This window comes from Panicum virgatum, chromosome 9N, assembly GCF_016808335.1.
Source record: "Panicum virgatum strain AP13 chromosome 9N, P.virgatum_v5, whole genome shotgun sequence".
NCBI classification, from domain to species: Eukaryota; Viridiplantae; Streptophyta; class Magnoliopsida; order Poales; family Poaceae; genus Panicum; species Panicum virgatum.
The window spans coordinates 11,083,824-11,100,281 of NC_053153.1; the positions used below are offsets into that span (position 1 = coordinate 11,083,824).

Genomic DNA, 16,458 nt, shown 5'->3' on the forward strand with positions numbered 1-16,458 from the left:
GGGGGCCTGCTGCTCAGCTCCCCCACGCTAGCAGCAAGCGCGATGCGAAGCCTCCGAGTCTGCGCAGCACTGGCCTTGTGCGCGCCTTCCTTACCGACGACACGACGCCGCCCTGTCGGAGCTAATCGGCAACCACCGTGGATGGGTATACTATATTACTAGTAGTAGCTAAACAATCTCTCTGCCGTTGGGATCAGTAGACTGGCATCACGGATGACCTATGTAGCTAATGAATATCTCTGCCGTTGACTGCAATTAATCAACCCCCCCTCCTGTTTCTCTTTCTTTTCCTTCAAGCCAAAAAAACAATCAAGAATTCTTACAAGTATTGGAGAAAAAGAAAAGAAACGATTCTTTTCTTTGCGCACGACGCAGCGGAATACTTACTCCTGTATAAAATCAAGTAGCCCAATGAGAATCCTACGGCCCAGATGACCACGAGCAAGGAATCGGTCAAAGCTTTCTTGGGCCGGAGGAAATTTTAGAACCTTCTAGACGCTGCCTACAGCACTATAAGGATATCTATCCAACCAACAGGCCTCGCCAAACCATAAGCGCCCCCCACTGTTTCCCCTATCTCCATTTCCAAGAGCAAGACCTGAGGAAGCAGCCATGGCGGTGTCGATCGAGCTCACCAAGGAGTACGGGTACGTCGTGCTGGTGCTGGTGGCCTACGCCTTCCTCAACTTCTGGATGAGCTTCCAGGTCGGCAAGGCCCGCAAAAAGTAAGCCCTCCGGAATCCGAATCGCTCGTCGCCATGGCTGTCCTTATTCACCTCCGCCCATTTCGTCTCCGGATACTTGATGGACTTCGCGGTGATTCTTCCTTAGGTACAAGGTGTTCTACCCCACCATGTACGCCGTCGAGTCGGAGAACAAGGACGCCAAGCTCTTCAACTGCGTGCAGGTGCGCCCAAGATTCCGCCATCCTCCTCCCGTGTGATTAATTGCTCTTGTGCGGGGTTGAATTCTTTGGGAGGAAGAGGAGTGGGCTCTGAATTCCTGCCGGTTCGTGTGTCCTTGCGAGTGCAGAGGGGGCATCAGAACTCGCTGGAGATGATGCCCATGTTCTTCGTCATGCTGCTGCTCGGCGGTCTGCAGCACCCGACCATCGCCGCCGGACTGGGCGCCTTCTACACGGTCGCGAGGTTCTTCTACTTCAAGGGATACGCCACCGGCGTCCCGGAGAACCGTCTCAAGATTGGGTAAGTTTGCTTTCCTAGTGGGGCCTGTGTCAGATGCACAAGATTGCTGATAAAATGGTATCAAAGCACGGATTTTCTTTCATTATTTTGCGCAATTGCAGAAAACACAAATCATATGTGGGAGGATTAATAGAGGCTGACTGATTTCTTTGTTTTTGAAAAACTGAGATTGACTAATTTCTATGCTTTGGATTGTTAGGACATGCTTATTAGTCTTTTTTTTAGAAAAAATTGAGCTATACCATCACAAAATATATTGTCTGCTTCATTTATTTTTTATGTGGTTCAAAACTTCTGTTATATTCTATGGATACCCGAATGCTGGTAGTGGGTAGGTAGCCAATGCTCGGTAGTCGGTAGTCAGTATAGCATAGTCCACTCAAAATGACAGAAGTGTGTTTGTTGGTGCTCAGCAACTTGGCGTGGCGTAGGTGTCAAATGATTCTTGAACTTGTGCTCATTCTTTTAGGATTTTTAGATGAAACTTTGTGCTGAGCCCTGCACAACCGAGTTATTCAAGGCCCTAGCTACTCGTCTGCATAAGTGTCCAAACTTCTCAGTTCTCAGTGTTCACTTAAGCCATTACTGTGGGCTAAGAACTTGGCTGGTTGATTAATTGCAATCCATGGGTCATTGCTGATTCGCTATGGGGTTAACTGCTGATAAGCGGGGTCAGTAGGCACGGAAAATTGTTTGTCATTGCAAGGTATTTCTGACCCTAATACTCTGAAACTCTGAAACGAGTATCAAAAGGGCTGCGTGAACACATCTGAAAGTTGTGGCAGACACCTTTGGTTGGTTCTCAGCTAATGGCGTGGAGTAGCCATAAGCATTTGTTGAACATATTGTGCATTTTTAGTTGACCATTGTGCTTTTGTTCTTATTTCGGCATTGACCATTTTGAGCAACGCCAACAGCTACCTGCTACACAACTCTATTCAAATTTTCCAGTGTTCACATTATTAACTGTCATAGGCAGATCTCCGGTAGGTGTGGTTTGTTCACATTGTGTATGTCTTAAGGTCGTCTGTTCTGGATGTATTTTTGACAATTTATAGCCAAACATTACCAATTTTCTACCCAATCTTTTACAAGTCTACGGTCTCCTCCCAAGTTATTATCAAAGAGAAAGACCTTGATTGTTGTTCACAATTGCAAGTTGTAGGGAGCCATTGATTGTTAGGCTTGTCTGCACTTGCAGCTAATGCGTCTTTTACTAATAATGATTACGAATTTTTACTTGACTGAGATGCTTTGACTGAGATGCTTGCCGTGTGTGTTCTGTAGGGGGCTCAACTTCCTGGCTGTGTTTGGGCTGATCATCTGCACGGCATCTTTCGGCATCAACCTGGTCATCAGGGAGACGCTCTGAAGTTCAGGCTTACACGTGATCTGCAGACTGTATTAACGGGACAAATTACTTCTTGTGGCCTGGGTAGTGAAACTTTGTGAGGCAGTCATCTAGGTTTGTATTAGTCGTATACTCGCATCTTTTTTTTTCGTGTTGATAAGCAAAGTAGCGGATGTGTGCGTGTGCATGTGTTTCACTTTTGTTAATGCCGGAATAAGAGATGGAGGAGATGGCTTGAAGCATGAACCTTACAGTTCGTGCTGCTTGTTAGTTGTTACTCTGTTTTCGCTGTAAAGGATTGTCGATGGATTGTGCCTCATTGTTTGCTGTAATTTTTTATGGAGGTAAAATCGGCTGGTAACAGCTCTGCTTTTATCCGAGGGGTTTGTTGATTATGCCCTCGTTTAGATGAACTCCGTAAATTTTTTGAAAGAGAATCTTTTCATATTTTAAGTATTATAGACTAATAATAAAATTAATTGCAGATTTTGTCTGTAAATCGCGAGTCGAATGTAATAAGCCTAGTTAATTCATCATTAGCATATGTTTACTGTAGTAATTTAATGTCTAACTATGGTCTAATTAGGCTCATTAGATTCGTCTCATAATTTACAAGCAAACTATACAATTAGTTTTTTATTTTGTCTAGATTTAATACTTTATGAATGTAAGATTCTCATTTGATGTGATAGTTTTGGAATTTTGAATTTTACATCTTGGGGTATATACGAGGCTCTAGCTGGTGACAGTTGTGCACTAGAAAATGCCGGGGCGTATATTAAATTGGCTGGAAACAATGCTCACAGAAACCTTATATATAGCTGAGTTGTTTCCTGTTATGTTCCTATTAAATTCTAGCCCTGAGATCAACCTGGTGGTTTTCCCTTCTTACAAAATGCTTGTGCTCGTGATCAGTTCCGCTTTTTTTTAAATGATCAATTCCGATATTAAAGAAGCAGAAAAAACCGATGAATCCATGAGGACATTATCAACGGTTTCCAAACAAGAGACTTGGACGTCTCTATGCCAATGATCCCTCCGAACAGAACGAAATTTAACACCCGGTAGATACGTTCAACGGCGATCTTCAGATGAGATCGTTTTACGTCAATTTCAAACCATCTCGTGCATTATTAATATCCTGGGATCAGTTGACAGACATCACGAATGACGTGTACGAAGTTGCTGAATTTCTCTCGTTGACTCTACTGAAGTCTGCATCTCTCCCAGCGAGACATTTTACTCTCTCTCTCTCTCTCTCTCTCTCTCTCTCTCTCTCTCTCTCTCTCTCTCTCTCTCTCTCTCTCTCTCTCTCTCTCTCTCTCTGCTTACCAATTCCTCACAGCCTCCAAAAACCCATCATCTTTCGAACACCAAGCGGAAGACACCGAGTAGAAGAAATAACAGACGGAGGGACTAGGGAGCAGCTAGCCATGGCCTACGTGAATACGTCGTGCTGCTGGTGCACGTGCCTCGTGGCCTACGCCTTTCTCAACCTCTGGATGAGCCTCCATATCGGCAAGGCCCGCAACAAGGTGTTCTACTTCTACCCCAACATGTACGCCGTCGAGTCGGAGAAAAAGGCCCGTTTGGTTTGGTTTGTTCAATGTCCTAGAACGCACTTGGACCGCTAATTAGAGGTATTATTAAATAAAAGTCATTTACAAAACCAACTCCATAACTCCAGCGATAGGAACCCTGAATAATCTCATGAGGTCTTTGACCGCATGATTAGATGATGATTACTGTAACATCACTCTAGGCAATCATCAATTAATTATTGTTATTAGATTCGTCGCGAAAAATTATATCCATCCGTGAAAAAAGTTTTACAAATAGATTTCATTTAACCCGTCATGCATGAAAGATTCCCCGTTCTAGAATCTCTAGAACGGGGAACCAAACACGGCCAAAGCATTACTACGCGTCTTCAGTTTATGACATTTGTCCGGATCATTGTTGGATCCGGAATTAATGATGATATTAGTTAAGGATCCAAAAGATAGGACCGGGAGGGGTGTTAAGTTCGAGTTGGAGCCACCAACTGAAACTAAAGAGTCCTCCGTAGATTACCCTATAGAGAAAATATCCCATATATAATCATATGTGTTTTGTACGTAAGGTGATAACGAGGCTATACACGAAGCAAGAGGTTTTGAATTCATAATTCTTGAGGATTATGGGTGGTGGTGCTTCCCAATTATTTTTTTGACCTTGTACATCTGGAAATTTTAGTCCCGGTTGCTACAACAAGAACTACTCCCTCCATCCTGAAATGTAAGACATTTAAATGTTTAACATTTGTACCCAAATATAAGGCATCCTTTGGACAAAAAGTCATAATAATCTCCTTAGTTTTGGCACTGATTTTATATAAAAATCAATTGTGGTAGGCCAAGGGAGTAAAAGAGGCATGCTAGTGTCCTGTTTTTGGTGTGGGCACTAAAAACTAAGCAATTGGTTAACTAAACAATGCACTAATAAAAGGTACATGCATCTTTTTTTTCTACCTCCATAATTTGTCTGTAAAAATTTAGAATGCCCTACATTTTAGGACGGATGAAGTAAAGCTTATTTTTAGTACTCCATTCCAAATTATAAGTCATTTAACTTTTTTAACCTACCACTTGTCTTATTCAAAAAGTTTATGTAAATATAATTAAATTATTTTTGACAAACTTTCATTAAAATAAGATATAATAAAAAATAATATTTTGTATAAATTGTTAAATAAAATGAGTGGTTAAATTTGAGTTAAACGAATTATAATTTGAAACGGAAGGAACGACGCCAAGCTCTTCAACTGCATCCAGGTACGCGCGCCCGCCCATCCCAAGATCATCCGGCCGCCGCTAACCCTTGGCCCGATCGAATCTCTCTGCCGCCGATCGTGAGAGCAGAGAGAGCACCAGAACTCGCTGGAGGTGAAGCCGCTCTTCTTCGCCATGCTGCTGGCCTGCTGCTCGGCGGCCTGCAGCACCCGGCCGCCGCCGCCGGGCTGGGCGCCCTCTACACGGTCGCGAGGCTCTTCTACTTACCGGGTACGCCACGGCCGTCCCCCGCAACCGCATGAGGATGGGTACGTCGTGTGAGATTGTTAGCATCGGTAGCTAGGCAGATTGATTGTTCGTGAAGCCATAATATGCTGCAGGGTGCGTCTCAGCATCGTCGCGGGGGGTTGGGCTGATCGGCTGCACGGTATCGTTCGGCATCAGCCTGGTCGTCAGGGAGACGCCCTGAACTCTCAAGCTCCATGGGACTCGGGCTATGTAGGCATGGGATTATACAGGTCCTGTGAAGGGTTGTCCGAGAATGTCTAATCCTTTTTGTTCTTCGACATCAGTGTTAAAAAGAAAGTGCTACCTGTCTTCATCTGATCCGTCACACAATAAATTACACATGATTCTTAGCTGTGAATCCACGGAGATTTCGACGTTGTAAAGCCGGAAAACAATGATCATTGTACACCACGTCGTACAGAAATGGCGACAAAGGAAACCTTGTCAACAACCAGCTGTACTGCTGTGGATTCCTTAATAATCTGTATGGCAACAGTACGAATAGAACATGTTCACGTCCCTCGTCTGCCGACTGGGCAGAGCAAACGACGTTGTCAAAACTGTCTTCCTTAACAATATGTATAATAACGGTACAAATAGAACATGTTCGCAGCGTCCCTCGTCTCTGACTGGGCAGAGCGAAGAACGACGTTATCAAAACTGTCTCTAGATTCCAGGCACCCTATTATTTCAGAGTCCTCTACCAACCAGTATGCGCCCTGCGAAATGTTATAAAGTGAACGCGGAGACATCAAAGCTCCAAGCAGGCCGGGTATTCTCACTGGTTTCAGGCAGCTGTGAACCTCTTCCGGGACAGCGTTGCCCTTCTGCTCACACATGCTGGTGCTTCATATGAAGAAATGTCCTTGTCCTCGTCTTCATTAGAGGCTTCTAGGCTTGGCAGTGCGGAGACCATCATCCAGATCAACAGCGCCTCTCCTCTTAGCAGAGGTTCTCTGGTCTGGTTTCGGCCTCATGCCTGCCACATGCTTGCGGAACCCTTTGTAGGGTGAGGCATCACCATCATTGTCACTGTCCTGATCACTGAAGTCAAAACTTTTACTCTTGCCAGCACCTCTTGTGTTCCTCAGTGCCATCTGGTTACCCTGGGTATCATCCTCAGGGCGGTCCTGGCTGCACTTCTTGCAGATCCTGTTGTGTCGGAAGTTAACATAGTCGCATCTGTTAAGGGAGACAATGGCTCATTAGCATGTCAAGAGTTGAGAACATTCATAAACAGGATTAGGTCGGCGCATACGAGGGGCATTCCCACTCTCCAGGATTGAGCTGCCTCTTTGGACGAGGTTCTTCACATTTAAAGCATATCTTGTTGCGAGCAAAGTTCATAAAGTGACACCTAGAAAAGAAACAGTAAGGCAATTCAATCAGGGTTGGTGTAGCAAAAGAATAAAAAGCTACTACCTCTGCTCCTAAAAGTTTGATGCTGCTGACTCCTAGACATGAAGTTTGACCATTCATCTTATTAAAAAAAATTTAAGTATCATTTTTCTTGTTGTGTCATGTTTTATCATTAAAAGTACTTTAAGCATGATTTATATTTTTGCATATTTGCACTAAACTTTTTAGTAAGACAAATGGTCAAAAGTCGTGACAACAAGTCAATGGCGTCAAACATTTAGAATAATGGAGGGAGTATAATGCAAGGTTAGAGGATTACTGTGTACAGATCCAGTCACCCATTTTCATTTCAGTTGTGGCTGCTGCTACCTTCTTCGGTCCATCTGCTTTGCATTCAAGGCAGTGCCGATTTCGAGCAAAATTTAAGAAATTGCAACTGTCAAAATAAGGGGAGTTTTAGAACAAAACACAATTAGCAAATGTTCTGTTACGAAGAATAGCAAGAAATAAAAAGCTACCAACCACTTCCACATGCAGATCAACAAATGCAAGAAAAAACAATGATGTGAACATGACAAGAGCCCACAAAGTTGCATAACCATTTGTAATGTAACTTAGGTAACGAAGGGGTGTATTCCCTCCACCATCAAATATATATCGACACAAGATTATGGTAGTCAAATTTCAGAACATGAACTAATAGTATGATGGTATTATGCAAAAGTACGTGGAATGACCAAATAAATACTGTCATCATGTCTAATGAGCATTTACACATCCAGATCTGCATGTGGATTGACACATCCAGATACTCCACCTAACATCTTCAAATCATTTAGGGACATTATGGTTGCAATTTCTATTACAATATCAGGTATGGTGTTACTGGTTCACATACTTCAAACTTGGACTAATGATATGGCTATATTATTCACCAAGGACAGCTTAAGGTAGAGGATCTCACCCTCACGCTGGAGGCTCTGAGATTATCCTGCTACTTCTTGCATGTTTGCGAAAAGTAAACAATATCCCTAACAAAGAGCCGATTGTTTTATAACTAACTAACAAACTTAACAAATGAACTATAGGATCAAGAATAGTGCTGCTTCTTCCGCCTGCGCGAGTAAACCGCCTTGCCAGTACATTGATGGCACTTCTGAACTTCGTTAGAGCTTCTACACAAATACTGTTACCGCACAAGCAAATATACTTTGCTAACAGTGAAACCCAAATATCTGAGAATGCTACAGCGGAATGCTTCAGGATTGAAATTACTAAAATTCTACAAGATGACAATGAAATTACTAAAATCAATATGTACGTGTACATTTTTAATTTCACGAAACCAAACACAGAAAATATGTATATTGGAACATACAGGAGCCGACAGAAAGTTTAATAAGAATGCTACAGAGCTGGAATTTCTGTAGAAAGTTCTGCAGAATGTCACAGAATGCTACACTGGAATGCTTCAGCATTGAAGTTACTAAAATTCTACAAGATGACACAGACATTGCGAAAATCAATATGTAAGTGTACATTTTAATTCATGAAATCAAGTACAGAAAAGATGCGTATAGTACATACAGGAACCAACAGAAAGTTTAATAAGAATGCTAAAAAAATTTGGGTGTTGCAAAATGAATAGAAGAACTTGTGCACAGAAGAGAATAATGCATTGACTATGACCATAAAAGATGTCTTACGAAGTTATGGAAACTGACAATCTAAAGCATGGAAAGTCATGAATAAGCATAGCAACCATGGAACATAGAACTACTACTTAAAAAAAAATAGTACCACTTTTAATGCATGTTGATGGAGTTCCAGTAGAAATTAGTAATCTATAACCAACATAACAAATGATAGCTACAAAAGGGCCTTATGAAGAATGACGTGAAGTAAAATGCCCTGCTCTTCTAATGGTTGCAAGCACACCTAGCATAATCACAGCTCAATAGAGTTAAATCATGCAGGAACAACTCATACTAATAATGGTCGCTTGCTTATACTACTTTCTACAGGTTGAGAGAAATCACAAATAACATAGGACTACAAAACTAACCCTTGATCCCTGCACTAACACAAACATGTCATCAAAGACTCAATTTGCATAGCATAAAGAACTTACTTCGTGCACAGCCAATCACCCATCTTCATTTCAGCTGCGGTTGTCTCTCTCCCCTTCCGAACTGATCCCTGAGCCCCTTTGCTCTTGTCAGACAGTTTGGTTGATGACTGCTGCTTACTAGAGGTTTGAAATACAGGTTTAGGAACAGATGGATCAATTGTTGTGTCACTCAGTATAATAAGCTTGGAGAGAAGCTTTCTTGCAGATTCTTGCACGCTTTCACTAACAGAGTTTTCTCCTGAAAGGTTGTTTGTATCTATTGCATACTCTAGCAGTATGCGAACAACATTAACGGTCCTAACTGCTTCCTCGGCCATTGGAACTAGATCAGCTCTATCACAAGATTCACGAAATTTGCAAACTCCGCATGCCTGGTATTAGTGCACAATACAATGATACTGTTATTGTGTGATCAAATTGAACATTGAAGTGGGAAAGCTATTATATGATGGAAAAAAACAACAAAATCATCACAGGAACTGGAAGAAACAATGTTTAGAAATAACAGCTAAGCTTACATCTTTTTCTTCGACCTGGAGAAACTGTCTCAGCTTTTTTGCAGCATTGACAGACTTTCTATTGGTATTGGGACAGCCGCACTCGACGATAGCTTGAATATCCTGCTTGGGAAGGGAACTGCAGCGTAAAGAACTCAAATGAAAATCCAGTTTAGCAAGAAAATATACAATACTTGTGGCCAGGTCATAGACGTGAACAGACTGAAGACTCGGTTACTGACTGAATCATTCATGACAACCATGACCTAAATGTTGATGTTTTAACAAGCGTCATGGTTTCTGTGCATAGCAATTAATTGTGTTAACAAAAAATTGACAAGTAGGAAGGGTTCCATAATTCAAGGCTATCATAATCAGCAACTGCTTTACCAAACATGCTCATATGTAGGGCAGAGATGTAGGGTGTGTTTAGTTGGTGAAAAAGTTTGGGTTTTGGTACTGTAGCACATTTCGTTGTTACTTGATAAATAATATCCAATCATGGACTAATTAGGCTTAAAAGATTCATCTCGTGATAATCAGTTATACTGTGTAATTAGTAATTTTTTCAACTTCATTTAATACTTCATGCATGTGTCCAAAGATTCGATGTGATGGATACTGTAGCAAATTTTTTGGGAACTAAACGGGGCCGTAGTAGAAATTTTCAGCCAACTAACTAAAATGCAGATGCCATGCAAATGAGGCCTTATTCGATATTTCGGTTTGAATCCTAATTCAGGACGACGCCAAAGCACCAATAAGCAACGCAGCATTCGCACTAATTCACTGGTAGGACCAGTTGTATAGCCTCCAACAAATCAAATTCGAAGATATAAAAAACGCAGAAAGCACGGCTACTAAGCAGAGTGCGCGAATGAAAGCGAAATGATTTCCATATAGATGCAAAGCACAAAAGATTCGATGTTTCCTCCACCTTAGGAGATCGTAGCGTTCGCGCGCGAATATGAGGCACGCGTTCTTCACCCTGTTCTGCTCCATTGAAGGATAAGTGGCCACGTTAGTCGCCTCCCCACCTCCGGCGGCGCCCTCGCCAGCGCTCACGCCGGAGGCGGGCACAACTTGTTTGAAGTACCCCTTGGCCCGCAGCTTGTCGAGGAACTCGCCCCACTCTGGCCACGGGTGGCCGGCCGATACAGAAGCCACGGCAGGGTCAGCGGCGACATCGACAGCCGCGGGGGCGGCGGAGCAGAAGCGGAGGGAGAGGAATGGTACCGGGTGGCGGCGGGAAGCGGTCGGAAGGAGGGAGGCAGAAGTGAGACGGCAGGAGCGGAGGAAGGAGGAGCTCAGGGTGCGGCTTAAGACCTTGGAGGAGGAGGCCATGGCGGACGGGAAACGGTGGCCGAGAAGATCAGGCGAGCATGGAGGCTGCGTGGGTGGGGCTCGGAGAGATCCGGTCAGCCGGAGAGGGGAATGGGTGGAGGTTAGGGTTTGCAGGGTTTAACCGGTAAGGACTTTTTTGCCACTTTATATGAATAAAACTTTTGGATTGTTTATTAGAAAATTTCTGTTTCTACGAGATAGGATCTCCATTTGCGAAAAATAATCGTATGTGTACACTAGATTTATTTGTTTGGATATTGTGATATTTAAATCCCTTTAGCACACAGTTATTAGATAGATTCACGAAGAGCATCATCCGAAGTTGTGCCCATATTTTTGCATCCGTTTCAGGTATGAAGCCATCCATGAAGCTCTTTTCAGCTTTCACTAGCAGGATATAGCCACAAAACATGGCTTCGATTCGCTTCGCCTTCAGGAAGCTGTTTCGCCAAACGATTTTCGAAACAACTTCAAATCGGAGAAGATGTTCATCAGAGAAGCTGCTTTATGAGTTGTTTAGGAGAAACTGAAGCTATGCCAAACAAAACTTTACTTCTAATGAATTTTACATTTGTTAACTGTTAAGTATGATTGAGTTTAACATGTTGTTTTGGAAAAATATATATAACATCTTTGTAATTTGACAGTTCGAAAATTGATTTTTCTAATCCATTTAAACAAATAAATAGCTTCAATATTTTATTAGTGTTTTTTCTTCCTTGAAATTATTATGATCAATACATATTGTTCGATGCCGTGATACAATTAAAATAATTAAAAGGAAAATAACAAGAAGTTGATTCATTTTACAAAAAGATATTGTTTTAGATTCTATTAAAATTTAATATAAAACTCCTCACAAGGTGTTTACTGCACGAGACTAAAAGTAATGGCCAAGAAATATGACGGGAAAAATAGATATATGAATCTTATTTATTGTACTAAGTAGCAAAAAATACTTAATTAGCTAAGAAAATACTATACGGACGCATACATTTGTACGGGTTTTTGACGGGCACTCAAGCAGATAAATTTATATCTTCTTTTTTGCACATTTCATAATCCCGTGAGAAAAATCGCATGAAAACCGGCCAAATGAAAGCCAGTCACCACCAAGGAGTTGCCTCCTGGCCCGTTCTGCACGCCGCATAAGACATGTCTCTCCCCAAAGACCGAGCCCAGCGCGACTCCTCGCACCGCACCCCAAACCCCCGGGCCGCGTGTCAGTGAGCCACAGGAGCACGCTTGCCGGTCTCGCCCACCGGGCCGACGAGGCCAGCCACAGTCCAGAGGCGACAGAACACCAGAAAACCTATCCATCCTCGCAAGATTTTTTTCCAACTTACCTCTCAGTGTTTAAGATTCGTGCAAACAATAATAGACATTGGATCTACTCAAACCCTAACCTCTTCTCTCTCCCAACCTTCTCTCCCCACCGCCCGCATCGACGCCGCCCCGTGTGGTGCCCCGCGCCCGCACCCCGCTCCGCTGCCGTCCACACCCGCCACGCCGCCACGCGCAGGAAGTGCCGCCGCCGCCGCCCACACCCGCTCCGCGCGCGTTGCTTCCTACGCCGCCGCCTCCCGCGCGCTGCGCCGCTCGCGCCGCCACCGCCTCCGATGAAGAAGCTCCATAATGTTCGCCGTTCAACATTCCAAATTCAGCATTTTGTGCTTCTAGCTTCAACATTTTATCTGTACAATTTCAACATTTTGATGGTCAAATGTTGAATTAGTTTAATAACATGTTGAATTAATTCAATCAAAATGTTAAACATATTTATAGTAGATAATTGAGTCTAAATAGGCTTTAAAGATGAATATCTATTTTACAGAAGATAGAGCAGCCGAAACCCAGGGATTCCGGGCGTCGCCAACCAATCCGCCCCCAACCTAACCCAATCGACCCCCACTTCCCCGTCCGGCCGTCCCGTCCTAGCCCAGCCGTCTGCGTCCCCATCCCACCACCTCCCCCCGTCCGTCCGCGTCCCGCCGCGCCGCGCCGTGCGCGACGACCCAATCCACCACGCCACTTCGCCCCCCGTCCCGTCTCATTCTCGTCGCACCTCGCCTCGGCCTCGCCCCGCCCGCGCTCGATCCGTGCGCGCCATGGCCTCGGGCCAACAGACCCTCCCGGTCCCTGCCCCCGTCCCGCCCAACCCTAACCCGACCGCACCAGCCGACCCGACCCCGCCCGCCGGGGCGCGCAAGCTCCCCATCAAGCGCCGCTCCCCGCGGCCGTCCTCCTCGCCCCCGTCCTCGTCCTCCCCGGCCTCCTCCGACCCGCTCCACGCCCCCGCGCCCGCTGGCGGCGCCGGATCGGACCAGCAGCAGCCGCCCTTCAAGTTCCAGCGGATCTGGTCCGAGTCCGACGAGCTCCGCTTCCTGCAGGGCCTCCTCGGCTGCGGCGCGCAGGGCCTCGTCTTCCCGCGCGACCTCAACGTCTTCTACGACCGCTTCTCCGAGTCCATGCCCCAGCCCTACACCCGCGCCCAGCTCTCCGAGAAGCTCCGCCGCCTCAAGAACAAGTACCGCAGCGTGTCCGCGCGCGTCGCCGGGGGCCTCGACCCGGCCCGCCTCGCGCCGCACGATCGCGACGTGTTCCACCTCTGCTCCAGGCTCTGGGACCCCGCCAACGCCGCCACCTCGCCCTTCGCGTCCAGCGCGGGGGCCTCCGGGAACAAGCGCCGCCGCTCCAACCCGCGAGGCACGCAGCTCCTGCCCCCGGATGCGTCCGGGGATAGCAACTCCCATGACTACAATGGGATTGGTTCCTCTGCCCCGGGCTTGTTTCCGGATGTTTCCAATGGCGAGGATGTGTTCTACCTTGAGCAGGAAAGCGGGCACCTAGGCGACCACGAAGGTGCCACCCTTGACAGCAAATTTGGTGTTATTGTGCAGGAGCAGCCCGAGGCCGTGGCTGCTCTCCCGAATGGGAACAATGGAATTGGCAATGAGATTGGAGACCACAAAGTGGTGGTGCCATGTAGCAACGAGCATCGAATGGCAAATGCTGTGCTGGATGTGTTTGAGGAGTGCCTGAGGGAGGCAAAGGCTAGCGGGATTATCAATGGTGGCAACGTGGGTGGGGGTGCTGAGGAAAGCGAGCTTGCAAAGCGGTGGAGAGCCCAGAGGATGGATGAGCTTGATGTCTTAAACTGGAGGCTGAGGTTGCTCGTTGAGGATGCTGCAGCGGCTGGGCACTGAAGCAGATATTTTGGTGGTATTGGTGAATGGTGATGTGCTTTCCACCCTTTGCCTCATTTGTATAGAAGCTAGGTTATTGTGCTATGCTTTGTAATGTTTTCTCAGCTTAACCCTTGCCTCTAGAAAGCCTACTATATTTGCCTTTGTACACCTCTACGGATGTTATTGTCGAGTTTAATAATTTGAGCAGCATAATAATCTATGATATTTTGGCATTGTTCTTACCATGTTTCATGCTGTTGATGTAGATGTAGATGATAGCTATGTTCATGTAGCTTCAGGCTTTCACATTACCATTTTCCAATTAGAAGGTGCTGTAACTGTACTATTAGAAGCTGTTGTACCTGTAACTTGTGGGCAATGAAAGAAAAATGTTATTTTTCTTTGTCAACCACTTGTATTCTGAATTATTTTCCCTACCATCCTATTGCTTCTCTTAAAAAGCTTCACTTTAAGGTACAAGACTAAGGAATGCTTCACCTTGTGAAAATATGCTGCTGTTACCAAAAAAATCCTTGGCCCGTCTTGCTTCTTGATTACTAAAGTTTGGTCTTTTCATTCGGTTGTCATATGGGCTTGCTTCTCGAGCACTGATGGCAAATGCTATGCAATAATGGTGTGGCTAATGTCTATGTTTACCCCATCTTTCCGGTTCTTGTTTGGGTTATACAATATGTTGCAACGATATTTTTTGGTGCATATGTGTTCTTTCTTCTTCTGCATTTTCGTGTGGTAGTGAAAGAGAGGCATAGCCTATTCTGAGTACTGTCAATTGGAATGTTGGATGCATTTGCTGGATAGCATCCTGTGATCCAATTTGAAGTACATGGGATACAGAATTTGGGGTGGTGTGGGTAGTGATCGCACCCCAGATATGCATATCTTCTTGTCGGTGTCCTGACCCGGCGGTCCAGACCCCAACTAGTAATGCTATGTGTTTCCTCGTCCTAGATGTTGATGCAAGAGGCAACACAGTAACACACGGGTTTATCTTGGTTCCGGCCGCGGGGCCGTACGTCCAGCAAGGGGGTGTGCGAGGGCACTGTATTATCTTGCACCGGAGGTGCCTGTAGTAGGGGGTATAGGCGAGGCGAGAGGGAGGGAAGCTCCCAGGTCTCTGCTAGATGAGAAGCTGATTGAGGCGAGTGCCAATATCGGGTGCCCAGTGGAGCTGAGCGTTGCGTTCTATCGAGTGGTCTGATTGCGCGATGTCAAAGACGTCCCCCTTGAAAGGAAGCCCGCCTCCTCCTTTTATAGTCATAAGGAGGGATGGTGTACAATGTACAGGGGATCGTGGAAGTCGTCGTCTTTCCCCCGAATCGCGGGGGTGCAGTGGTCGAACACTGTGGGGCATGGCGTCGGGCGTGGCAGTTGTCCTGGGTATCATCCTTGGTCTTGCGGAGATCGCGTCGGCGCCCTGCCAGCCCCAGCAGGCGGCGTGGTCGTCGCTGTAAGGTGTACAGTCTTCCAAACATGGCGGGGTGGTGTTCCGTGGGCCCCGCAGGCCAGGGTCTTGCATATATATGAGCGCCAGTGGTAACGGAGCACGTGGCGATCCCGGACCCCCCTGGGCGGAGTGCTGGCGTGTGCACTAAGGAGGTTCGGGAGTCACATGGGGATCCCGGACCCCTCGAGGGGGGAGGTCCGGGCCTCCGGCTACTAGTGCTGAGCGTCCCTCCTTGAGGGGCACGTGGCGACACCGGACCCCTTCCCGAGCAGGGGCGGGTCCGGGGCCATACGTGTGGTGAGGTGGAGTCCAGACAGCCGGAGTTGGCAGAATAGTAACAGGAGCTGTGCCGAGCCCATCTCGTCCCGCGTCGCAGGTTCCCACAGTGCCGCCACAGCGTCCGGGATGGCGGAGCAGTGACCGGAGTTGGCGGACGGGACTCCGGTCACAACCACTCTGGGGAATGGCGGCCTGACACCGTCTGTCCTGGGCTTTGTGGAGGAGTGGTTGGCATTTAATGTCTCCGTACGACGGGCGGGTGAGCGGCAGGGCCATTTGTCCTTTACGTCGAAGGGTGGCCTCGAGCGAGGCGGAGATGATTCGCCCTGCTCGAGGGTAGGTTCGCTACCCTCGAGCGAGGCGGAGATGTTTGCCCACTCGAGGGTGGGTTCGCTACCCTCGAGCGAGGCGGAGACGCGGGGCGCGGTCGAGGGTCTCGATGGGAGCCCTCGAGCGAGACGGAGATCACCCCGTGAGTCCAAGGAGGGTTCGGATGGGCTGCATGCTGGGCTTCTTTGAGTTCTTTCCTTTCTTCCAGATTGGAAGGAGGCCGTGGGCCTTCGTGGGCTCAGTCGCCTAA

The 16,458-nt window shown here is 46.3% G+C and overlaps 3 protein-coding genes and 1 long non-coding RNA gene across 5 annotated transcripts; 3 read left to right on the plus strand and 1 right to left on the minus strand.

Moving 5' to 3' along the window:
* Positions 1-522: 522 nt before the first annotated feature.
* On the plus strand, positions 523-2,931 carry LOC120690467 (microsomal glutathione S-transferase 3-like). The gene is made up of 4 exons (XM_039973119.1): positions 523-725; positions 832-907; positions 1,033-1,205; positions 2,493-2,931. The coding sequence occupies exons 1-4, from the start codon at positions 613-615 to the stop codon at positions 2,575-2,577; spliced, it is 447 nt and encodes a 148-aa protein (XP_039829053.1). The 5' UTR covers positions 523-612; the 3' UTR covers positions 2,578-2,931.
* A 3,125-nt stretch (positions 2,932-6,056) lies between these two features.
* LOC120689798 (zinc finger protein VAR3, chloroplastic-like) lies at positions 6,057-11,032 on the minus strand. 2 transcript variants are annotated; one of them, XM_039972198.1, is made up of 7 exons: positions 10,839-11,032; positions 10,540-10,735; positions 9,624-9,741; positions 9,106-9,476; positions 7,294-7,410; positions 6,874-6,972; positions 6,125-6,797 (listed from the first exon to the last, which is right to left on the minus strand). In XM_039972198.1, the coding sequence occupies exons 2-7, from the start codon at positions 10,602-10,604 to the stop codon at positions 6,497-6,499; spliced, it is 1,071 nt and encodes a 356-aa protein (XP_039828132.1). In that variant the 5' UTR covers positions 10,605-10,735; positions 10,839-11,032; the 3' UTR covers positions 6,125-6,496. The 2 variants fall into 2 exon arrangements, with proteins under 2 accessions (XP_039828131.1, XP_039828132.1); XM_039972197.1 differs by having other exon boundaries at positions 6,057-6,797; positions 10,540-11,032.
* LOC120689799 lies at positions 10,603-11,595 on the plus strand. The gene is made up of 2 exons (XR_005681439.1): positions 10,603-11,070; positions 11,298-11,595. It is a non-coding gene; the product is annotated as an uncharacterized LOC120689799 (long non-coding RNA).
* Positions 11,596-12,936: 1,341 nt separating this feature from the next.
* Positions 12,937-14,379, plus strand: LOC120691758 (probable transcription factor At4g00390). The gene has a single exon (XM_039974945.1). The coding sequence runs from the start codon at positions 13,055-13,057 to the stop codon at positions 14,150-14,152; it is 1,098 nt and encodes a 365-aa protein (XP_039830879.1). The 5' UTR covers positions 12,937-13,054; the 3' UTR covers positions 14,153-14,379.
* Positions 14,380-16,458: the final 2,079 nt, after the last annotated feature.

What these genes read in the sequence shown, in the direction of transcription:
- LOC120690467 (XM_039973119.1), top strand. Translation starts at nt 613, where the DNA reads ATGGCGGTGTCGATCGAGCTCACCAAGGAGTACGGGTACGTCGTGCTG. An exon ending in GTCGGCAAGGCCCGCAAAAA is followed by an intron (nt 726 to 831) that starts GTAAGCCCTCCG and finishes ATTCTTCCTTAG; the next exon opens with GTACAAGGTGTTCTACCCCA. An exon ending in AGCTCTTCAACTGCGTGCAG is followed by an intron (nt 908 to 1,032) that starts GTGCGCCCAAGA and finishes TTGCGAGTGCAG; the next exon opens with AGGGGGCATCAGAACTCGCT.
- LOC120689798 (XM_039972197.1), bottom strand. Translation starts at nt 10,946, where the DNA reads ATGGCCTCCTCCTCCAAGGTCTTAAGCCGCACCCTGAGCTCCTCCTTC. An exon ending in TCCAGGTCGAAGAAAAAGAT is followed by an intron (nt 9,477 to 9,623) that starts GTAAGCTTAGCT and finishes CACTAATACCAG; the next exon opens with GCATGCGGAGTTTGCAAATT. An exon ending in GGTGACTGGATCTGTACACA is followed by an intron (nt 6,973 to 7,293) that starts GTAATCCTCTAA and finishes TTTCTTTTCTAG; the next exon opens with GTGTCACTTTATGAACTTTG.
- LOC120691758 (XM_039974945.1), top strand. Translation starts at nt 13,055, where the DNA reads ATGGCCTCGGGCCAACAGACCCTCCCGGTCCCTGCCCCCGTCCCGCCC.